We start from the raw sequence: 25,050 nt of genomic DNA, 5'->3' as shown, positions 1-25,050 counted from the left end.
CTGAAAGGTCCAGGGTTAGGGGTGGCCTGGCTTCAGGTTTGTGAAGTCTACCACTAGTGTGAGGAAGAGTCTATTACTCTCCATCTCACAGCTCTGACTTTCCATATTTTCATTTTAAACAAGTGGTTCCTTTATAAGAACAAGATGGCTAGCACAGCTCCAATCTCACATCCTCACAGAACAACAATCCCAGTAGGAAGAGAACCTCTTTCTGCCAATGGTTCTAGCATTGAATCTAATTGGCCTGTCTTGAGTCATGTTCTTCTCCTTGAACCAATCACTGTAGCCCAGGAGGTGGAAGTCCCTGAAGACCCCCACTTGGGCCAAATGTGCTGAGAGCGGGAGAGGTGTGGGTTCTCCAAAGGAAAACTAAGGCGTAGTTACCAGAAGGTGTTGAGTAGGCCAAAACCACGGTGTTCATTATAGGTTTCAACCCTATATGTTCTAGCAGTGGCCATAAAAATATGGAAGGAACTTCTGCAATTAACTGAGTAAGCGGCTGAACCTGAGATCTCAGATAGTATTCTTTATTTTCCTGAGAGTCTAGAAATAAAATCCATGTCAAATCATCTTTCTAGCAGTGTCAATATTATGAAATTCCTGTTGTGATATTTTTGGTGAAATTTAAACATTTTTAGTAGAAATTTGATAACATCTTTCAGGAAATAAAATTATATTTTTCCCCTCCTCCCTCAAGAAAACCTGGATGAAACCATTGCTCTTCAGACCAAGAACAAGCTAGAAAAAAATGTTACTGACAATAAAAGCAAGCTTTTCTCAGGTATGATTTATTTAACAATTTTTCTAGCTTTTAACACAACAATCCTTTTGAATGATAAATAATGAGCTTCAGTTAGCATTGATAAAGAAGTATAGATTTTTTTAAAGTTTTAAAATCTGAAATCCAACCATAGGATTAAAGAGCTACAACCTTGGTTATTTTGTGGCCAGCCTCAGCACAGAAATCTGATCCCGAGAAGCCTTAGAAATCAATGTACACCTTTACTTAAGATTCTTAGGAGGTGATCAAGGCCCCAAACAACTGCCATAGTCCCAAATTCTTAGGTGCTATTCTGAGCAATAAGCTGTTCTTCAAATATACAACAAAGTAGAGATTGGGCAGCTACAGACTTATTTGCATTTTGAATCAAGACTCAAATTTACGTTGGGACCTGACATATCCCACTTAATTGCCTACATTAATTAAAGTAAGGAAAATAATCCATGGCTCTAGTGACACAGTGTGGCAGAAGAGAAAGAACATTAAACCAAAAACCAGAAAGCTGGGAGGTTGGCCCAGCTCTTCTGCTAACTCAGTGGGTGACTGTGGCACATCTCTCCCCTCTCTGGGCCTCAGTTTCCCCCTCTGTGAAATGGGAGGAGGGAGATGGAGTAGATAATCACTAAGATCTCTTTCAGCTAAAAAAAAAATGACCTAAACTCAAACTGTACTTTTTTAATAGTTTATTTCTACATTAGGAATTAATTAATGGATAGGGAGTAGGGTTATAACAACAGTGCACAATCTGATTACAGCGCCATCAATGAAGAGTCATGAAGAAACAGACAGTACCAAGGAAGAAGCAGCTAAGATGGAAAAGGAATATGGAACCTTGAAGGATTCCACAAAAGATGATAACCCCAGAGGAAAAACAGATGAGCCAAAAGGTATGGAATTGACAGCTCTAGATTGGCAATGAAATTGGGGAAGCAAAAACTTTCAACACACCTGGAAGGGTGATCCATAAATCAAATCCCACCAAATAAGAGAAATTAACATCATCCGTATAGAAAAGATTGAGCAATCATTTCTTCTAATGTTCTTGAGTGTCCTGGGATTGCAAATTGGTTTTATCTTTTTGATGGTCTTTATTTTTTTAATTTAAATTCTTTATATTTTAAAGTATTACATAAGTCTCCTTTTCCCCTCATTGTCCTCTTCCCAGCCGCTCCCACCCCCCAGCACATGCCCTCATCCCCCTACTGTCTGTGTCCATTGGTTATGCTCATATGCATGCATACAAGTCCTTTGGTTGATCTCTTACACCCCACTGTCCCTGCCTTCCCTCTTTGGTTGGACAGTCTATTTGATGCTTTTATGTCTCTGGCTCTGTTTTTGTTCATCAGTGTATGTTGTTCATCATATTCCACAAATGAGTGAGATTATGTGATATTTATCTTTCGCCAACTGGCTTATTTCATTTAGCATAATGCTCTCTAGGTCCATCCATGCTGTTGCAAATGGTAAGAGTTCCTTCTTTTTTACAGCAGTGTAATATTCCAGTGTGTAGATGCACCACTGTTTTTTAATCCACTCATCCGCTGATGGGCACTTAGGCTGTTTCCAAATCTTAGTTATGGTGAATTGTGCTGCTATGAACATAGGGGTGCATATATCTTTTCTGATTGGTGTTTCTGAGTTTTTGGGATATATTCCTAGAAGTGGGATTACTGAGTCAAATGGAAGTTCCATTTTTCATTTTTTGAGGAAACTCCATACTGTTTTCCACAGTGGCTGCACCAGTCTGCATTCCCACCAGCAGTGCACGAGGGTTCCTTTTTCTCTGCATCCTTGTCAGCATTTGTCATTTGTTGATTTGTTGATGATAGCCATTCTGACAGGTGTGAGGTGGTACCTCATTGTCATTTTGATTTGCATCCCTTGCAAATTAGTGACTTTGAGCATGTTTTCATATGTCTCTTGGCCTTCCTTGTGACCTCTTTCGAAAAGTGTCTATTTAGGTCCTTTGCCCATTTTTTGATTGGATTGTTTATCTTCCTTTTGTTAAGTTGTATGAATTCCCTATAAATTTTGGAGATTAAACCCTTATCAGAGATAACATTGGCAAATATGTTCTCCCATGCAGTGGGCTTTCCTGTTGTTTTGTTGATGGTTTCTTTTGCTGTTCAGAAGCTTTTTATTTTGATGTAGTCCCATTTGTTTATTTTCTCCTTAGTTTCCATTGCCCTAGTATCTGTATCGGTAAAGATATTGCTAGGACATATGTCTGATATTTTGCTGCCTATGGATTCTTCTAAGATGTTTATGGTTTCCTATCTTACGTTTAAGTCCTTTATCCATTTTGAGTTCATTTTTGTGTATGGTGTAAGTTGGTGGTCTAGTTTCAGTTTTTTGCATGTATCTGTCCAATTTTCCCAACACCATTTATTAAAGAGACTGTCTTGACTCCACTGTATGGTCTTGCCTCCTTTGTCAAATATTAATTGAGCGTAATGGCTTGGGTTGATTTCTGGGTTCTCTGTTCTGTTTCATTGGTCTACTAGTATATGTCTGTCCTTGTGCCAGTACCAGGCAGTTTTGAGAACAGTGGCATTGTAATATAGCTTGATATCTGGTATTGTGATCCCTCCAACTTTGTTCTTCTTTCTCAGGATTGCTGAGACTATTTGGGGTCTTTTTTTTTATTACATATAAATTTTTGGAGAGTTTGTTCTAGGTCTGTGAAATATGCTGTTGGTATCTTACTGGGGACTGCATTGAATCTATAGATTGCTTTAGGTAGTATGAACATTTTAATGATGTTGATTCTACCAATCCATGAACATGGTATATTCTTCCATTTGTTTATGTCTTTCTCTATCTCTTTTTTCAACGTCCTGCAGTTTTCCGAATACAGGTCTTTTACCTCCTTAGACAAGTATTCCTAGGTATCTTTTTTTGTTGTTGTTGCAATGGTAAATGGGATTTTTTTTTTTAGCTTCTCTTTCTGTGAGTTCATTGGCCTATATAATAAAAGCCTAATATGCAAATTGCCCCCTTGGGTGGTCATTCGACCGGGAGTTCGACCACTCGCTATGATGTGTGCTGACCACCAGGGGGCGGCGTGGAATATGGCAGGCACCAGCGATGTGGCATTGGCAGTGGGCAACAGTGGAGGCACTGCCAGCCCCGGTGAGCGGGACCATGGTGGGATGGTGGAGCAGGTGAGTGGGTGGTGCCAGGCCAAGACGGGTGTGAACGGGGACCTGATTGCCCCACCAATCACCCCTCAGATGGCGACCAGCGGCAGGAGGCCAGGCCGCTGCCCAGCTCCCAGGTGCTGAGGGAGCTGAGTGGTGGGTCCCGGTCCTGGTGGAGCAGGTGAGGGGGCGGCACCAGGCCAAGGCGGGGTGCCAGGCAGGGCTGCAGGGCTGCGAGGCTGGGGGCAAGAGCTGGGGCATCCCTGGAATAAATCCCACTTCATCATGGTGTATAATCTTTTTAATATATTGCTGGATATTATTTGCTAATATTTTGTTGAGTATTTTAGCATCTATGTTCATCAGGGATATTGACCTGTAATTCTCTTATCTGGTTTTGGAATTAAGATAATGCTGGCCTCATAAAAAGAGTTTGGAAGTGTTCCTTCCTCTTGGATTTTTAGAAATAGTTGAGGAGTATAGGTGTTAGTTCTTCTTTGAATGTTTGGAAAAACTCCCCTGTGAAGCCGTCTGGACCTGGGCTTTTGTTTGCTAAGAGTTTTTTGATTACTGCTTCTATTTCATCTGTTGTTATTGGCCTATTCAGGTTTGCTGATTCCTCCTGATTCAGTTTTGGGAGATTATATTTTTCCAGGAATTTGTCTATTTCATCCACATTGTTGAGCTTATTGGCATATAGTTGTTCATAGTATTTTCTTATAATCCTTTGTATTTCTGTGGTGTCAGTGGTTACTTCTCCACTTTCATTTCTGATTTTATTTATTTGTGTCCTCTCTCTTTGTTTCTTGATGAGTCTGGCTAAAGGTTTATCAATTTTGTTTATCCTTTCAAAGAACCAGCTCTTGGTTTCATTGATTTTTTTTTAGTCTCTATGTTATTTATTTCTGCTCTAATCTTTATTATTTCCTTCCTTCTACTTACTCTGAGCTTTTCTTGTTGTTCTCTTTCTAGTTCTTTAAGTTGTAGGGTTAAATAGTTTATTACTGATTTTTCTTGTTTTTTGAGGTATGCCTGTAGTGCTATGAACTTCCCTCTTAGGACTGCTTTTGCTGTGTCCCAGAGATTTTGAGTTGTTGAGTGTTCATTTTCATTTGTTTCCAGGAAGTTATTTCTATCTTGATCTTGTTGGTAATCCATTCATTGTTTAATAACATGCTATTTAGCCTCCATGTATTTGAATGGTTTGGGGTGTTTTTACTGTAGTTGATTTCTAATTTCATTCCACTGTGATCTGAGAAGATGCTTGATATGATTTCAACTTATAGAGATTTGTTGTTTTTTAGTGTCCAATGGACTTTTGTACTTGGGGAGGAATACTCATGAGTTCTGGTACTTTTTTAAAATATATATATTGGGGATCGAGTCCACAACCTGGGCATGTGCCCTGACCAGGAATCAAACTGTGACCACCGGGTTCATAGGTCGACACTCAACCACTGAGTCACACTGGCAGGGCTTGGGTTTTGTTTGTTTTTTTGTAGAAAATATAGAGACCTGAACTGCGTTATGTGGGTTCAAATGAATGTTGATGTTGGCCAAAGGTACTGCTTCTTTTTCAGTTATTTTGGGACTTTTTTGAGACAGGGCTGAAAAAGAAATTTTTTCTTAATATATCAAGTTCATGTTGATTTTTCCTATCTTATGAAGTTTTATATTATTGTATCCTCCTTTTCTCTGGTATGGATTTCAATGACATTCACAATTTTCTCCTATGTTGACATAGCTGACATATTAAGTCTAATTGTTTGTTAGTGCCCTGTGTTAAGAAAGGTTATGATGCTGCATCTGGGCTTAAGAGGAAAGAATATTGGAATTATTAATTAATAATCATCAATTGTGGACATTGGACAGGGGAATTGGTGAGGGACATACCATGTTTGCTGACTCTGTAGACCAATCATGTTGTCTTGATACTTCTACTCAACCTTTGACCCACTTTAGATCAGTGACAAACTTTTCTTTAATATATATTTTTTGGAAATTGTGGTAAAAAAAAATATATATATATATATATAAATAAAATTTACCATCTTAACCTTTTTATTTAAGTAATTCTTGTTTTAATCTTCACTGAAGATATGCTTGTATTGATTTTAGAGAGAGGGAAAGGGGGAGAGAGAGAAACATCAATTGGTTGCCTCTCATATGTGCCCCAACTGGGGGATGGAACCCGCAACCTAGGTATGTGCCCTGACTGGGAATCAAACCCATGACCTTTGGGTGTATAGGACATCACTCCATCCAACTGAACCACCCACGAGGGCACCATCTTAACCATTTTTAAATGTACAGTTCAGTGGCATACAGTATATTCATATTATTGTGCTGCCATCACCATCTATTTTCAGAACTCTTTTCAGGCAAAACTGAAACTCTACTCATGTCCCCCTTCCTCCCCGGCCCCTGGCAACCATTCTACTTTCTGACTCTGGATTTGACTAATTTAAGTACCTCATATGAGTAAAATCATACAGTATTTGTTCTTTTGTGATTGGCTTACTATACTGAGCATAATGTTCTGAAGGTTCATCTATCTTGTAGCATGTGTCAGAATTTCCTTCCTGTATAAGGCTGAATAATATTCCATTGAATGTATGTACATTTTGTTTATACATCCATTTATCAATGGACACTTGGGTTGCTTCTACCTTTTGGATATTGTGAACAGTGCTGCTGTGATTCCTTGAAATCCTACATTCAATTTGAGGGGGTGGGGGGATATTCCAGAAATGAAATTGCTAAATCATATGATAATTCTATTTTTAATTTTTTTAGGAAATCCATACTGTTTCCATAGCAACTATACCCTTCTACCTGTCCATCATCAGTGAGCAAGTGTTCTAATCTCTACATCTTTACCAATATTTTTATTTTCTATATTTTTATTATAACTATCCTAATGGGTATGATGTGGAGGATGCGTGATAAAGTTCTGAAAGATGGCTAACCAGGAAAAGAGTGGTCCTCTGGCCTGAAACAGAGAGCCAGAAATTGGGCAGCATAAAGCATTACAGCTCAGCCCAACAGAAACCCAGTTTGCCTGTGTCATCATCTCTGCGAGCAAACCATGTGAAATGAATGTATTTCCCTAGAACATAGCAAGCAATAGTCTAGGTCCTTTGACCTGCTGAGGCAGCACCCCCAGTATGTAAGACAACCCCTATATCACTGTGCAAATATTCCTAGGAATGGGTGTGGCAGGCTTCTTTGCTTGTTTTAGGAAAATATTATGCTAGAAAGGAATATTGGCTATTTAGGGGGTGGGTGTTTGGAGACTAACAATGAGATTAGATTTCTTTTCTCATTAAGATTTCCATCAGATAATAATGGGGAGAGAAGAGAGTAAAACTCCATCCATTTAGTGTTACTCTTTGTAATGGCTCTGCTAAAACATTAGGAGGTGGATAGGGATTTGGGACTCAAATTAGTTCCCCATCCTCCTCCACCCCATCATTTAGAGATTTTATTTATGCTTGCTACTCCTGACCCCTATTACTCTAGGATAAGAAAAAGTGATTCCAGCCAGTTTAGAAAACACCAGACTGAGTTGTAAGCCAAGGGCAAACGTTTCTTGAAAACAATAAAAAAAGCAATTAATCCCCCAAAGGACATATTACTATATATACCTTTGTATTCACAGTTGCTTTATTTGCACCTTTTTCAAAAGCTGTTTTGCTTCTCTGTTATTAAACCCACTGAGGAAACACTTGTCTTTAGGCAGAAAAATAAAAGCATCCATATGGGTGGAGGTAGGGTTGACTGGGTTTTCTGAGACATTTATTCAGTAACAAATAAACATTAACTCCGATGGCCTGCCTGGCATTGTGTTCAGGAAGTAGAATTACAGAAGGAATAACAGGGATGGGTAACATCCAGCCCTCGGGCTATATAAGGCCCAAGAGAGAAATCATTTGGTCCGGCCCTGCCAAGGCATTAGGGGGTGAGTTAATTAAATGTTTGACCAAATATAGAAGGTTAATTTTAAGTTGATAATTTTGTATGGCCCCAGAATGATGTTATAAATATCCAAATAGCCCTTGGCAGAAAAATGGTCCCCCACCCTGGAATATAAGAACCTATGTTTGACTCTGAGGACTCCAGCAAGCTTTGAAATGACCTGAGAGTAGTTCTTAACCCAAGTGTGGGCAAGTATAACACAAGCCACATCCTTATTGATGAATCAGGAGTGTGTAGAAAGAAAGTTGGAGGACATTACAGAGCAGAGCAAGGGATGAGGTAATGGCCCAGCTAAAACCATTTTAGGAATTAATTTTAAGCCAGACACATTGGCAGGAATGCCTATAGGGAGTCTGTTTTTAGTCTTGCAATGTGAGATGAGACAGCAAATATTTATTAACCATATCAAGCATATGTTGGGTCCTTGGGAAATAGGAATAATCCTATATAATAAAGAGGTAATATACAAATTAACCCTCACATCCTTACAAGATGGCTGCCTACAACCAGGCTGGCAGGGGGGTTAGTGAGGGACGACCAAACGACTGAACAAGCAGGCTGTGTGGGGCGACCAGGCCTGCAGGGGAGTTAGTGAGGGATGACCAAATGACTGAACAGCAGGCTGCATGGGGTGACCAGGCCAAGCAGGGGGGCCGTGAGGGGCGACCAGGCCAACAAAGGGGGGCAGTTAGGGGAGCCCAAGCCGGCGGGGGGGGGGGGCCAGTAAGGGGTGACCAGGCTGGCAGGTGTGGGAAGTTAGGAGCGACCAGGCTGGCAGGGAGGGGACAGTTGGGGATGACCTGGCCAGCAGCGGGAGGCAGTTAGGGGCGACCAAGCCGGCAGGGGGGGCAGTTAAGGGCAATCAGGCCGGCATGCAGAGCAGTTAGGGGTGACCAGGAAGGCAGGCAAGTGAGCAATTAGGAGGCAGCGGTCCAGGATTGTGAGAGGGATGTCCAACTGCCGATTTAGGCCTGATACCGGGATCGGGCCTAAACCGGCAGTTGGACATCCCCCAAGGGGTCCTGGGTTGGAGAGGATGCAGACTGGGCTGAGGGGATCGCCCCCTGTGCATGAATTTCATGCACCAGGCCTCTAGTAATAAATAATAATAATAGTTACCCTACATTTGTATCACTCTTCAACTTACTGAGCATGTTTACATGAATCTCATTTCAGGCAGACAATGTAAAAAATCCAATTTAATTCAATGATGAAATATGACACATTCACTTTTGAATATTGTTTAGTTAAATTATTTAAACTCTTGCTTTCTACAGGCACTCACATTAAGAATACTATTTTAAAATATTGATTTCTAATTAGTGCAGGTATTTGAATGATTCAATAATTATTCCTAAATTTAAGGATGTGACAATGAAATAGAATTTATTCTAATTTCTCCATACCTATAAAGTTGCTTAATGTTTCAAGTAAATCACTCTCTGGAGACCAAAGAAAAGTATTTTGAAACTTTATTCCATGATCTAAGTACACTCTCTTTTGCCAGTTCGATGTTTACTCATTCACTTCCGCTTTATGAGTCACTGAAATTTTTTTTAAAAATCATCCAGGGATGAGATAAACGTTATAATACCATAAACTCATTCCAGTGATATCATTTGTCAAGTTTATGGCCATATAATGAAATTGAGTTTAAAAAGTGATCTCTAATATACCTTTCACTTAAATATCCTATAATTTCCATATCTTTACAGAAGCCAGAAAGAGAAGGTAACCTATTTAATTAATAAATTGATAAATTGACTAACTCATGTGGATGTTTTTATTTTTAAAGCAACATAAGAGGAGAAAAGGCATGCCTTTATTCAAGCCCCAAGGCATTCTTCTAGAAATGTCCAAAAATAGAGAGTCCTGTCTTCTCCCCTGTGAGTCAGCAAGAGTGCTAAGAGCTAAACACAAGCACAGAGACCTACCACCAACACAGGTTTTTCAAGGATAGAAAAGGAGAAATTCTTCCCATATTTAGAAACCATGAATCATCTTTTTAGGATTCACCCCTTAATTTACAAATAAGTAAGCCAAGGCCCAGAAGATGAAGTGACTCGCCCAAAATCTCATAACCACAGACTGGCAGAGCTGGGCCTTGAACTCATGTCCCCTGGCCCCCATTCAGTGCTCATCCCAGGATTCCATGCTGTATATGTGGGGCATATGAAATATCATCATTGTGCAGAAATTCTTGAGTTGAATGGCTTTGGGGCCCATGTTGACATCCATGATACCAGTACCAGTTGCTTTGCTTAATGCAGTTCAAAATTGTAATCATATCATCTTTCCTGTAAGAATTTTAAGCATCATCGATTAAACTCAATTTTCATATACACTCTCTTAAAAGATCTAATATCTTTAGTACATCCAGTATTCAATAGGTTAACTCTATTGATTTCTACAATTTTTTGAGGGGGTACAGATCAGGATAACATATCAGGGTCGGGACAAATTCCCATATAAAAATGGATATTTCTTTTGCAGTGCTGAAAACCAGAACAGCCAGAAAAGCGGGGTTGCCTCTTGACTCTGGCCCTCTTCCCATCTGCTCCAGCATATGTTTTCAGGCTTGTGCCATATTACCTCAGCCATGAGCTATTTTTTTCCACAGGAAGCTGAAATCAATTTGAAAAAAAACCAACAAAACAGTCCAACTTTCTAAAGTGGACTCTCATGGGCTTTCAGTGCACACTGTGTAAATAAAAGATTTGCTTACGGCTCCTGGAAGGGAAAATGTAAATAGAAACCAGCTGCTTCTCTCCACAAGCAGAGGAACACCTGATTTCATTTCCGTCATTGCCGTGCTCCTGTGAACGTGTGGAGGTTCAATACCAGTGGCCGTGGTTCCCAAACTTTACTCCACATTGGAATCACCTCAGGATTGTTTGTAAAAGGAAAAACAAAAAACATGATGCTTGGTCCCTACCCCCAGATGCTCTGACTTAATTGGGATAGGGAAGGAAGGACCTGGACATCGGGATTTTTGAAAGTTCACCAAAGTGATTCTAATGTGCAGCTAAGTCTGAGAACCACGCCTTATTGGACTAAAAGGTGGATTTTACCAAGCTCCACTCAGTTCATTCCAGAGGCTCATTCCAGTTCAAGACTAGGCTCTGACGCTTACCCAGCTGTGTCTCCACAGGCATGTCACCTAACTTCTCTGAGCCCTAGCTCCCTCGTGAGTAAAATGGGAGTAATAATGTTTATTTCCTAGAGCTCTGTGAAGATTAAATGACATATGGATATAGTTTGTTTAGCACATTCGTAGGTGTTTAAAAATGTTTCTGATATAACCATCATTTAAATTCAGAATTCATTAAGTTTCAAGTCTTTCAAATAAAGTTTATTTTTTTGTAAAAAAGAAAAGACTATAAATACCATTTATATTTTTAAAATTGTATTTAGTTTTGATTCCATGCTCACCAAGCAATTTTCTGACTCTAATTTGGCTACTATATAAAGAGCTTTTATCCACTCACCATTCCACTAATATTTATTGAGAGTCAGGCTTTATTCTAGGCATGGGAGTACATCAGCAAACAGGAACTATTTCTAAGGGAGGAAGACAAACAATAAACTTAAATAAATTATATGATATGGTAGAAAGTGATGTGCTTTGGATAAAAATAAAGCAGAAAAGGGAGGGTGATGGGGGTTCTATTAAATTAGAGAAACTTCCTAATTATATTTGTTCTGATCCACAAGATAGTCGTTTTTTTAATGGATTGCAGTCTAGTTGTCTTTAAGCTGCAGGAAACTCACTCTCTGTTAATGTCAATATAGTGAATAAAATTACTTCCCATACATTTCATAAACTCATCATCATTTTTATATAGGTAATTGGTTCCTGAGCAAAAAAGCAACCTAAAAAAATAATGATGAATTCCCTATTTCAAATAGTCCATGTTCAAAATGCCTTTTCTAACTGAATTCATTTGAAATAGACAAGTGTTTTTATGTTACCAAATCCAGTTGACCTTCTCAGCCAACTGGCACTATACAGTGAAAATCTCTATATTCATTGTGCTGTAATTGAATAATATCAGCAAGAGGGGCATGAGTCTTTCACATGCTCTAACGTTCATGAGAACAAGGCACTGAAATCAAGGCTCTCCCTACACAGGCAACTGAAGCAAATAGAGGCTAAAAATTGCAGATCTCTTCTCGTATCCACTGTTTGAACAATAGTTTCTCTGTGTTTCTTTGGGGACCAGATAACATGGAGCCCCAGTGGTGAGGCAGGAGTGGGCTTACAAGACAAGAAAGAAAGATTCTCAGGAAGTCATTTAGGTAAATGCAATAGTGGAAATTGGAATATTGTTAAATCTTTTTCTTTCTTTTTGTTAATCACGTTGTAGTTTTTTAATTTCTACAGCCTAGAACTCAGAGGTCACGTATATTTTAGGTCCTTATAGGTGCCCCACAAGGCATCTGCACTTTTCTTTTTTAATTCTTTAATATTCTTCAATTACAGTTGACATTCAATATTATTTTGTATTAGTTTCAGATGATGTTAGACAACCATATACTTTACAAAGTGTTCCCCCTGATATTTCCAGTACCCACCTGGCACCATAGATAGTTATTGAAATATTATGGACTATATTCCCCTACTGTACTTTACATCCCTATGCATAGTTTGTAACTACCAATCTGTACTTCTCAATCCCTTCCCCTTTTTCACCCAGTCTTCCAAACCCCTCCCCTCTGTCAACCATTAGTCTGTTCTCTGTATCTATGAGTCTATTCTGTTTGGAACATTGTCAGATTTTTTTAATTGAACTTATTGGAGTGACATTGGTTAATGAAATTATATTAGGTTTCAAGTGTACAATTCTACGATACATCATCTGCATATTGTATTGTGTGTCCACCACTCCAAGTCAAGTTTCCTTCCATCACCATTTACCCTCCTGTTTTCCCTCCCTCATCTCCCTTTCCCTCTGGTAATTACCATACTGTTGTCAGTTATGAATTGTTTGGGTTTCTTTTGTTTTGTTTTGTTTTGTTTTGTTTTTGCTTAATCCCTTTACCTTTTTCACTCAGCCCCCCAACCTCCCTCTCCGTATCTCTGAGTCTGTTTCTATTTTGTTTGTTAGTTTATTTTGTTCATTAGATTCCACATATAAGTGTAAATCATATGGTACCTGTCTCTCTCTGACTGGCTTATTTCCCTTAGCATAGTGCTCTCCAGGTCTATCCAAGCTGTTGCAAAAGGTACTATTTCCTTCTTTTTTACAGTGAGTAGTATTCCATTGTGTACATGTACCACCCCAGAGCCACACAACTTAGTCTGTCCCAGATTCTTCCCATTTTTAAGAAGTGTGGAGCCACCAGGAGTTGAGAAGGTGGGGCTTCCAGGAGCCCGGAGAATGGGGTATCTGATCTTCCATGAGGGGAAGGCACCAATCAGGTTCACAGGAAAGTGGGGGGAATGGCCCCTACCCTGAAGCGACATAACTCAGTCACTGACACCCTGAGTCTACCCTGAACTGACTCCTCAGCAGAGTGTGAGCTCTGCAGGGTGCAGACAGGGAGTCCAAGGGTGGGGCTATTGCATTCCCCCAGGCTGATGCCTTGTGGAAGGGAGTGGGGCATCTGGGGTGAGGGACGATGACTCAGCACAGGATCTTGGTGGCTATCCCTTCAGCTCTCTCCCCAGAGTCACAAGCCCCAGTCTCTCCTCACACGATTCTAGTCTGCTCTGCCCTCCCTCTGCCAGAGCCTAGGGTGAGAGTAGCTGTGAACAAGACTTTGTGTGCTGGTCCCTTACAAGGATGCCTGGATTTCTAGTAGACTTCCGTCTCTCCCTGGCAGATGGAGTCCCTGCTGATTGCCATAGCCAGATGTTATGTGGGCACCTCTTCCTGGCATTGTTCCTCTGGGCAGTGAGCCCAGCTTGGGGTGAGACCGCACATTTCTCAGGGGGAACCTTTGCAGCTTAGATATCCCTCCAAGATCTCAGATACTGTCCCATGCAAGTGGGACCGGCCACCAGTCCTTTTCAAGTCTCTGGCCTTTCTACCAGTCTCCATGTGGCCTCTTCTGTAAATCCTTAGTTATAAGACTTCTGTTTAGCTAGTCTTCAGATGGCTATTCAGGTTGATTGCTCTATATTTTAGTTGTAATTCCAGTTTGGGACTGGGAGGAGGTAAGTATAACGTCCACCTACTCCGCCACCATCTTGGATCCTCAGAACATTGTCAAATCTTAAGGCAGTGTTATTGCTCATGGTCTGTAGTCAGATGTAGCCATGTTCAAACCTGGATCTACTACTTACTAGCCATGTGATCTTCAGCATATCACTTTTATCTGTCTATGCCTTCGTTTCTTTGTCTGTAAAATGGGGATGAAATAGGAGTGCCTCGAAAGGTTGTTGTGAAGAATAAAAGAGATAATGCATGTTGGTGCACAATGTACAGCCCCTGTCACATAAAAAGCACTCAGTACAGGTAGTTCAAAAAGTCTGGGTAGTAGACTAGGGATATAGGGCTCAAAAGGGGCTCAGAGTAGGTGGTCACCACACTAAGCCTTGGCATTCATTCCTTTTGCAGAGGCCCTGCACTTTGAAAGCCTTTTTTCTTAGGCCATTGGAACTCTCCAGACCCCCCTGTCTCTTAGTACAGACACTCTGAGCATTAGGGACCTCACTTGCTTAAGGGGATGGTTGATTTCTTTGAGACAAAACAAGGATACATCGGTGATCATGTCTGAATGCAGGTGCAATCTTTCAAAATTGTGCAGGTAACAGACACTTGGCAAGATCAAAACCCAAATTCCAGCTCTGTTATTTCCTGTGTGTCCTCAGCCAAGTCACTCAGCCTCTCTGTGCCTTAGTTTCCTCATCTCTAGGTTGATGATAATACCGATTTGTAGGCAACAAGTCACTTAAACGCAATGCCATCAAACAGCAGGTGATGTGTGGTATTCTCCCGCCACAGTTGAGGCCCATCAGAGAATGGTTTATATCCTGGGGAGTTTTACTAGAATAAATTATAAGGCTCACCATCCAAACCTTGAAATGAGGTTTGGACTGCCCTCTTTACCTGAGTTTCTGCATACTCCCTATCAGAATTGAGCTGAAGACTTGCATAACAGCTTACATAAGCCACACACTTGGGCTTACTTAACATCACTTAGTGATGGATTCTTTTAAATATCTGCCACTCTGATTCAGGTCTTGACCTGACAAGTCTCCTAGGTTTAGAAGAACCATCCGTAACCATAAACAACTCAATCTATGAATTATAAGGACCCACCTATCCAGAAAATTGAATCAAAACTCTGCCAGAACATAACACTATAGTTATTTGTGTAGGGGGAGAATGGCTTCTTGATACTTACCAGCTTGGTCCTGCCTCCTAGAATCTTATCCCCACCCACTCTCCTTGACATCCTGTCCCCCCAACACACACACACACACACACACACACACACACACACACACACGGATGCACACTACCTCATTAGAGATACCACCACACAAGTGCTCGATAATTTCAATATTTTGTCTATGGTTTTTACACGTAGTGTGGTCTTTAAAAAGAGATGCACTGGTATCGCGTGAGGGTTTGATATGATTCTCTTGCCTTTCCAGGGAAAACAGAAGCCTATTTGGAAGCCATCAGAAAAAATATTGAATGGCTGAAGAAACACAACACAAAAGGAAATAAAGAAGGTAAGCCTTTTAGTGTGGTTATAAACTGCAAACTTCACCCATTTGCCAGGGGCTGTTGTTAAATAAACATTCCCACAATCAAATTAGGCTGATGTGTCCTCTCAGAGCCCAGAGAGATTCTAGCACTTCTCGGATGCAGAGGGAACTTCCATTTCTCTTATTTTTTCAAACCAGCCTTTCAAACAAAGGCATTTTCCCCCTTTATTTTATAATGGAAAAAAAGTCAAACAAAAGTAGAGAGAATAATATAATGAATCCCCATGTGTCCATCACCCACTTTGCCAATCTTGTTTTGTCTACTCCCCCTCCTTTCTTGGAGAATTTTTTTTTTAAATATATTTTATTGATTTTTTTACAGAGAGGAAGGGAGAGAGATAGAGAGTTAGAAACATCGATGAGAGAGAAACATCGATCAGCTGCCTCCTGCACATCTCCCACTGGGGATGTGCCCGCAACCCAGGTACATGCCCTCGACCGGAATCGAACCCATCACCCACTTTGCCAATCTTGTTTTGTCTACTCCCCCTCCTTTCTTGGAGAATTTTAAACAGAGGCATTTTCTGAGCACGTGTTAGGTGCACTCGGCAGTCACGAAAGCAGTCACTCACTCACTTAAAACACGAATCTAACTGGGCTCTGTTCTGAGTGCCAGAGATGTGAAGCACAGTAAATGCAGCACACCCGCCCCCAAGTTGCTCACAGCATCAGCAAAGCACAGCTGGCCCTGTGGGTGCCATCACAGACAGGCATGGTGGTGCAAAGGAGGGCGAGAAAGGGGCACAGAGCCAGAGATCACTGGGAGGAAGGGCTGTGAAAAAGTCTCCACTGGAAAGGTAAGCGAGGAGAGATGGAGACAGAAGGAACACTGGGTGCCAAGACATAACGGGACAAACGAGAGTGATGCATTCTGGGAACTGGAGCTATTCAGTTTTTTCAGGAACACTGAGTGTCTATGGGGCGGACCAGCAGACAGGGCTGGGAACGTGGGCAGGTCAGGAACATGCTTGGCCACCTTGCAAAGGAGGCTTGTTTAGCCAGGGGAACCTAAGTTAGGGCTTACTGAAGCCCTGAGAACTCAGTTACTAGTAAGAATTGAGAAATCTATCTGGCATGTAGTGTGGTTACAGATTGAAAAACTAAGATCCCAGAAGACTGGAGAGAGAGCTAGGAGACAAGGATCAAGAGCAGAAATGACGGGGCTTAAACCAGGGCAGGCAGAGGAAATAAAGAAGGGAGAAACCTGAGAGCTATGTCAAGTGAGAGAAGTCCAGTATGATTCCTAGTGTCTAGACAGAGCAGTTGCAAAGTGATGCTTTTAAAATGAGACGAGCGGCGCTTCTCGAACCTTATAGTGCATTCAACACACATGCAGAGCTTCTACATATGCTGATGCCCAGGGGGCACCAGTAAATTAAAAACTTGAGGGGCAGGACCCAGGCATCGATATTTTTTAACCCACCCCCCTCTTTCCACCGTGCAGCCAAGTTGGAGAACTGCTGAGATAGAGCCCAGCAGGAGGAAGGCATGTTTTCAGCCCCTTGTTAGCCCGTGGTATCGTAAGTTGAGCAAGATGGAAACAATTATCAGGTCTTCACACATTTTCATTTTATTTGGCTCAACATAATGTGAATTTCCAGGCTGTCAGTTCCATTAAAATTCACATGAACTGTAATTCATCAAATCTGTCATTGATTTGGGAAATGCACCATTGTGTAATGCACCACGAAGGAAGAAAAAGTATAGCATGCTATCAGTGACTGCAAAGACTTGAAAATAAAAACGTTTCTCTTAGAATCAGTGCAATACCATAGGGGCCAAAGTGCATTCCGAGACCAATGTAAATTACATGGTCCAACAATTTGGACTATTTATGTGATTTCTTTCACTGATGAACATATGAATCAGACTCCTGGTCCTACCCAGCATCATCCTGCAATTCAATCTTTTACTTCAAGAAACAACCAACCTAGTAAAGCATGGACCTCTGGTGCTGGCATATGGAAGGCTCTGTGAGCAAACTCAGAGCCACAGGGTTGAGTTTGACGTTCCCTTCTGCCTGCAGGAGGGGAGGGGACATGCAATACACCCTCCTGCAGGCAGAAGCAGAGAGCTTTTTCTCCACTGCTTCAGGTATGCTCAGCTAGATCATCTCTCAGAGCCTGCGAGGGTCTGGCCCTGGGCCATGTAGGCGCTGCAGCTATGTGAGAGGGAGTCTTGCTACACTATTAGCTCCGACTTCCTTAACTTCTGCTCATGCCCGTTGTTTGGCAGGGACCTGGGGGGCCTGAATCTCCTTTCCAAATCCAGGAGAGAAAGGTCCATGTGATGTGACCGTAGGGATGATGGTAAAATCGAATGCAGCCTTTTTTATAAAAGTGTGCTTTGTAAATCACAGCGCTAGCTCTTTTGTGCATAACAACCTTAAATCCTCTTTTAAGATGAGCGAGGTGGGCACTGACTGTGTACTCTCGCAACCAGCTGCTGGCCTCTCCCCCACACCAGACTGGCTTTCCCGGCACAGGGTGATAGCTATGTCATAAGGATACAGTTCTTCCACTTCAACACGGCGCAGTAGTTTCCCGTCTGCCCATTCAAATCACCTGGACCTCTTCACATCTGTCCTTGGGAGTCTGCCTTTGTCTCACTAAAGATGTTGATCCTGCAACCGAGTCTGAAGAGTATTAATGTGAACCAGTGAGTGAGCTAGGGATCAGCCAGCGAGGCGAGGTGCACACAAAATGTACGGTCAGCTTGGTTCTCTAGTTTGTGCCTGAGAGAAAAGGAAAGTCAAACAACAACAACAAACCCAAGCATGTACTGAACGTTTGTTCTGCACCAATTAGATGCTTTACCTTCAGGATTAAAGACCGCAGAGTGGTCAAAGCAGTGACTACAGACTGACCTGTTTCAGAACCTGACTCTTCCAGGGCCGGACCATGTAACTAACCTCCTCTGTCCTGTTTCTCCGCCTCTGAAATGGAAATACTAATGCTGACCTCATGGAGTTTTGTGAGGAGCGGATCAGATGACAGTTGTAAAGAGCTCAATGCCCAGAGTTCTCTCTGTAACCCTCAAGGCTGTGCCCTAGTGGGGAGCAAATGCTCTCCCTGGTGGAAACAAGCTCTCTCTAAGCCTCTGCTCATCTTGATATGATAAATACCTGGTGCTGGTAGAGAGGTCTTTCAGGCTTAGATTTTGGGCGGGGTTTTTATGGATTTTTTTTTTTCATGCAGGGTCTTAAAGATGCCCAAGGGACCCAAGGTAGCTAAAGGGGCTGTGAGTTTTGTACCCCATTCTCTCCTTTACAAATTGAAAGAAGGCAGGGCTCTGGTCCAGAGCCTGCCAGCTGCCAAGATGAATGGCACTGTCTTCACAATCTGGAGGGGTCTCCCAAGTACTGTATGGTATGGAAGACCGCCATGCCCAACCATGAGGGATGTGTGTCATCAATGTTGGTGACTCCAAAGGATGTATTGCATTTAGCCATTAACAATGGTGTTTCTGAAGAATATTAATGCTCACCGTATAAAGTTAAGTGAAAGGGGATAGTTATAAGTTTGTATATATACTGTGATCTCAATTCTGGGTTGAGATAGATATATTTGAAAGTCTAAAAGGAAATAAAACAAAATACCAACTGTGGTTAGCTATGATTGATAGAATTCAGGTTATTTCAATTTTATTTTCATGATTTTATCTTTTTTTAAAATAAGCATATAATATTTAAAGAATAAAGGAAGACGTGGTTTTCTTTTTAAGTCTTCAGAAAGGTGCCACAGGCAGCCTCCTTGCTTGGGGATCTCTTTGTTGTTGGTGGGTGGCTTGATGGTGTATATAGGTTTTTGTTTGTTCAGAGAAACCATAAAGAGGTTATGGTTTGGCTTTTTGCTCCATGTATACAATTCAAACAAGGTAATTCTTGTTTTATCAAGGTAATTCTTAATTTGGAATAAAAATGGAAAAGTCGGTTGTCACCTCAACAGGGACTAACCAGTGTAACAAGTTCAAAAAGTCAAAACACCTGGTTCTGATTGTAACTTTTACTACCTGTATGATCTTGAACTCAAGCTTGAGGATCTTCTTACCCCAACTGTGAGTCCTAAACTAACAAAATCAGCACATCCTAGCAGCTTGTTCAAAATGCAGAGTCTGCTCCCAGACAGGAAAAGCTAAAGGTGATCACTTCATAAGTTATATGAAGGAGTTCGTCACCACCGAATCAGCACTTCAAGAAATGTTAAAGGGACTTCCTTAAGAAGAAGAAGAAAAAAGATAAAATGTGAACAATAAAATGTCCATAACTACACACCTATCATTAATTACTTAAAATGTAAATGGATTAAATGCTCCAATCAAAAGACATAGGGTGGCTGAATGGAGAAGAAAACAAGACCCTTACATATGCTGCCTACAAGTGACTCTCTTCAGATTGAAAGACACAGAGACTAAAAGTAAAGGGATGGAAAAAGATACTTCATGCAAATAGAAATGAAAAAAAAAGGCTGGGGTAGCAATACTTATATCAGACTATCAGACAAAATACATTTTAAAACAAAGGCTATACTAAGAGACAAAGAAGGACATTTCATATACAATAGCCAAAAAATGAAAACAATCTAAGTGTCCATCAATAGACAATTGGATAAAGAAAAGGTGGTACATATATATACATATATGCAATGAAATATTACTCGGCCTAAAAAAAAGAATGAAATCTTATCTTTTGCACCAATATGGATGGACCTAGAAATTATTATGTTAAGTGAACTAGGTCAGACAGTGAAAGACAAATACTATATTATTTCACCAAAACCAAAAAAAAGAACAACAATCAAAATAAATAAACTTGTAAATACACAGAACAAATGGATGGTTGCCAGATGGAAGGGTGTTAGGTGGCTGGATGAAAAAGGTGAGGGAATTAAAAAGTACGAATTGGCAGTTTCAAAATAGTCACTGGGATGTACAGCTTAGGGAATATAGTCAATAACATTGTAATAACTATGTATGGTGCTGAGTGGATACTAGACTTTATCAGGGTTGATCACTTCATAAGTTATATTAATGCCTAATCACTATGCTGGACATCTGAAACTAATACAATATTGAATGTCAACTGTAATTGAAAATTTTTAAAAATTAAATTTTAAAAAAAAGCAGAATCTGGGGCCCCACCTTAGAGCAACTGAATGCAAATCTGCAACTTCCCAGGAGCCCCAGGTGATTGGTACAAACAGTCAGGGTGTGAAGCACTGGCCTCCAAGCCCGTTCACTCTGTGGTCAGATGAGTGTGGTACTCCCGACCTGATCACCCAGTAGGTGTGATGCTGGAGAGCAGATGAGCTAATACATACACATGGTTTTAAACTGCAAACCTCTGCACAAATGCCAAGACCTAAAATGCCTTCCGATGTGAAAGACAGGGATGGTTGTGGTGGTGGTATACAAAACGAGTCTCGGTTAATGGTGATTACTATAATGGGATTGCTCTTTCCATGATATTTTCCAGATTATGACCTTTCGAAGATGAAGGACTTCATCAACCAACAAACGGAAGCTTATGTGGAGAAAGGCATCCTTGATAAAGAAGAAGCTGATGCCATCAAGCGTATTTACAGCAGCCTGTAAAAATGGCAAAATGGCCCAGGAGTCTTTCCACTGTTTCAGAAGACATAATATAGCTTAAAACTCTCCTAATTTTGTGATTAAAGTCATTTTGACCCAAGGAGTGTTAGAAAGTGCTGGATTTATAGTAGATAACCTTTTAGAAGTGGTTAAGACATAGCTTTCTTGCCATAAAAACTATCTGAAAAGTAACGTTGTAAGCTGAGATTTTGTATATAGAATCCTCACTTCCTTGTGGATTTACATTTTATAATCAGAGATGGGTTGCTTTGGAGAAGCCTGTAATGGACTGACCTTAAAACTGAACCTTTTTCCTACTGTGTCACACATGTAAGCACCCCCTGAAGAAGTGGGGGTTCTGTTTCAAGGCATGCTGGTTACCAAAGCACCTCATAGCATATCTGTTACAAAATGTCCTTTTCACTACCAGTTCCCTTTTGGTTGAAATAAATTCACATTCCCTCAAAGCCTCTATAGCTTGAAGGAAGCTACCTGCTTTTTTTCTTTTATTTTTTAATAGGTAACTTTCTCTTATTTTAAATATGTTTTCATTGATTTGAAAGAGGGAGGAAGGAAAAGGGAGAGAAAGAAACATCAATGAAAGAGAAACATCAACATCGATGGATTGATCAGCTGCCTCCTGCATGCCCCCTACTGGGGATCAAGCCCAAAACCCAGGCATGTGCCCTGACCAGGAATCGAACTGGCAACCTCCTGGTGCATGGGTCAACACTCAACTTCTGAGCTACACTAGCCAGGCTGCCTTTTTTTTTCTTACGGCTCTTCCCGCTGGTTCTGTATCAAACCAAATAGCATTAAAAGGAACCTGAAAAATGGGCATAGGATTTTCTGGATTTATTAACCATTTCCCCCACACTTAATATTTTCTATTAGTGAGTTTTAAGACATTGATTTTGTTTATTATGAGGGATAACTATAGCTCTAGTTGGTTTGGCTCAGTGGATAGGGCATTGGCCTATGGACTGAAGGGTCCCGGGTTCGATTCCAGTCAAGGGCACATGCCCGGGTTGCAGGCTCAATCCTTAGTAGGGGGCATGCAGGAGGCAGCCAATCAATGATTCTCTCTCATCGTTGATGTTTCTATCTCTCCCGTTCCCTTCCTCTCTGCAATCAGTAAAAAAAATAATAATTTGAAAAAATTTTTAAGAGAGATAACTATGTACTCTCCAGACAGAAAATGAGGTCATAAACACTACATAAAGTGAGGTAAAAATGTATGCCAGCTCTGAGTTTTCTAAACTGGATTTGATCCAAGCCAGGATTTCTCAGCAGAGAGCAAGAGGGCCAGACGGCGGGGTAGAAACAGAGATAAAAATCACTTCCTTCCATGTGAACCATAGCTGGTTAGCTGAGGTTCCCTGGAGGAAAACAATATCAAACCTCTGGTCCCTGCAAATCCTCTTCCTCAGCCACCACCACAACTCGCCCAGGGTCCTCCTGAAATGTTAGTGGAGAATGTTCCCAAAGCAAAGAATGCTTTGAAAATGGGTTATGCGGCATAAATTACATATTTTTCTGTATATTTCAGTTGAAAATCATAAAAATCACATAATGCTTTGTGTAATAGCTGCCATTACTTTAAAAGGCCGTCTGATACTGGTCTTAAATGCCCCTCCTTCGCATCTACTTTTTGGTAAGGACTGGGAACTTACAGGGAAAATGGAAGAGGCTGTTTTCAGGGTAGGAGACCCCTGCTGCTCCTCCCATCCTCTGCAAAAATAAAGAAAAACCAAAGTCTGGCATGCCAAAAAACCTCAACTCTTTACGTAATCTATTCTAACTCTTTACTTACCAATACTCATTGGTAAGTGGTGAGAGGAAACTAAAAACACCTTTGCGCAAACTACACTTGCCAAAGCATGATGAATCAGACTTGTTTTAATGTCATCCTTGGTAACGTGACTGACTCTACTTCCCCCATGTCCTGTAGTCCAAATGGGCTGCTTCTACATCAGAGAGAAAAAACTTGCTGTGATGAAAGCATTTTACCTATTTGCTTTTCTGTAACTCATCTAAATAGCTGCAGTATTTTTAAAAATAAGAAATTCGTGAGTTTATTGTAACTTTCTGAGCCCACAGACATTCATTAGCTCCTATTGATACCCAAGACAAAAGGGAGATCTTCAGTCCTGTTTTCTAGGTAAGAAAACTGGTTTGCAAAACATAAACATGGGCACAAGATATGCTCAAACTCATATGGCCAAGGAGTGGTAAAGCTGAACCTAGAACCCAGGTTTCTTATCTCAGTCCATTCTTCCAGTGATTCCCCGTGCAGGCAAGGACTAAACAACGCCCGTCCAGGGCAGTTTTACTGCAGCCACAATTCAAAGTTTTTAATAACTTGGAAAAGGAGAGAGATGTTTTGGCTAGAAATTGCTAAGAGAGACCCTTACACAAAAATAAAATACTCAGAAAACTGTTTTTGAGATTGTGGTCTTAATTTCAATTTTCAGCTTATGTTATATCCTTTAGATAATGTTTTTGGATTTATGCATTTTGGGTTACTCTCATATTTCAGATAAGTTTATGTTGAACAGCATGATAACTTTACATTTTTTAAGTTCCTGGGCCTCCATAGAGGCCAGAGCTTTGACTTATATACACAGCTGTTTTCCTTCATTTATTCTTTTAGTTTTCTCCTCTTCCAACTAACTCCATATCATTCAGGTAATAGGATACAAGAAAACAGCAAAGCATGATCAAGAGATCACCCTCTATTATAGATGATAATAACATGAGAAAAAAAAACAAGAAATAAAAACGAGATGTTATCATTTTTAAAAATGAGGGGGAAAATGAGATTAAAAAAAACAAAACACCAAAATACACCCGGCAGGTGTGGCTCAGTTGGTTTAGCATCATCCCAGACACCAAGAGGTCACTGGTTCAATTCCCAGTCAGGGCACATGCCCAGGCTGCAGGCTCAGTCCCCAGGTGGGGGTGCGTGCAGGAGGCAGCTGATCAATGTTTCTTTCTCGTGAATGTTTCTATCTCTCTCTCCCTCTCCCTTCTCTCTCTAAAAAAAAATAAAATAAAATAACAATAAACACACAAGGGATTATGTACATTGTGAACAAACAAGAAAATCAAGACAAGGACAAACAGCTACCATTTCCCATTCATGCCTCACAGGTTGGACACGTGCAACTCTGGTTCGGTGAGCTCTGATGCATTGGCACCTAAGGGCACAGTTTCGTGCTTAATGGAAGGAAGACCTAGAGGAGCAAGATGGAGAAGAAAGGAAAGAGAAAAGGGGAAAGATAACAAATAAAGGTCCTTTTTGTCCCTCAAAAAGCAGATCCCTTTTGGGATGTTGGGAAGGAATAAATATGAGGAATTTTGTGAAAGCTTAAAGATTTATTTAACCCAGCATTTGAATAGAAATTGAGACGAAAACATATTTAACTGTAAAGAATGTATTGCTTAAGGTTTCCTGCTGTAATCTATACGTATAATAAAAGTAAAACAATTGAAATTATAAAAACCGAACCCTTCATTCAGTGACTACAAAACACTCTATAAAGTGACTAATCAATGAAATTTAAACTAAAAGTCATCAATGTGTCAGGCCATGGTATTGCTTTTTTCTTCTATTGATCATATTCCATGTTCTCACTATATGTGAAACACATTAAGTCAAATATTATGAGAGTGCATAGGTTACTAGTAACTGCAATTGATTTGCTTTTAGATTACTGAAACTTTTCAAAATTGCAATTAAAATAATAAAAAACCATAAAAGTAGAGGAAAAGCTATCACTATTTCAAAAATATAACTTAAAATAAAACTTTTCTCATTTGTTAAAAAAATTGGAGAC

The 25,050-nt window shown here is 40.5% G+C and overlaps 1 protein-coding gene across 1 annotated transcript in view; it reads left to right on the top strand.

Moving 5' to 3' along the window:
• The window catches only part of SCG3 (secretogranin III), a 39,712-nt gene extending 18,296 nt beyond the window's left edge, over positions 1–21,416 (top strand). The window contains exons 9-12 of the mRNA XM_006085957.3: positions 698–781; positions 1,537–1,668; positions 15,506–15,586; positions 21,096–21,416. Coding sequence (XP_006086019.1) covers positions 698–781; positions 1,537–1,668; positions 15,506–15,586; positions 21,096–21,214 — 416 coding nt within the window. The 3' untranslated portion in view covers positions 21,215–21,416. The remainder of the gene's footprint in view (positions 1–697; positions 782–1,536; positions 1,669–15,505; positions 15,587–21,095) is intronic.
• Positions 21,417–25,050: the final 3,634 nt, after the last annotated feature.

The sequence above is a fragment of the Myotis lucifugus genome, unplaced genomic scaffold (genome assembly GCF_000147115.1).
Source record: "Myotis lucifugus unplaced genomic scaffold, Myoluc2.0 scaffold_23, whole genome shotgun sequence".
Taxonomy (NCBI): Eukaryota; Metazoa; Chordata; class Mammalia; order Chiroptera; family Vespertilionidae; genus Myotis; species Myotis lucifugus.
This window is presented reverse-complemented; position numbering and strand designations above follow the sequence as displayed.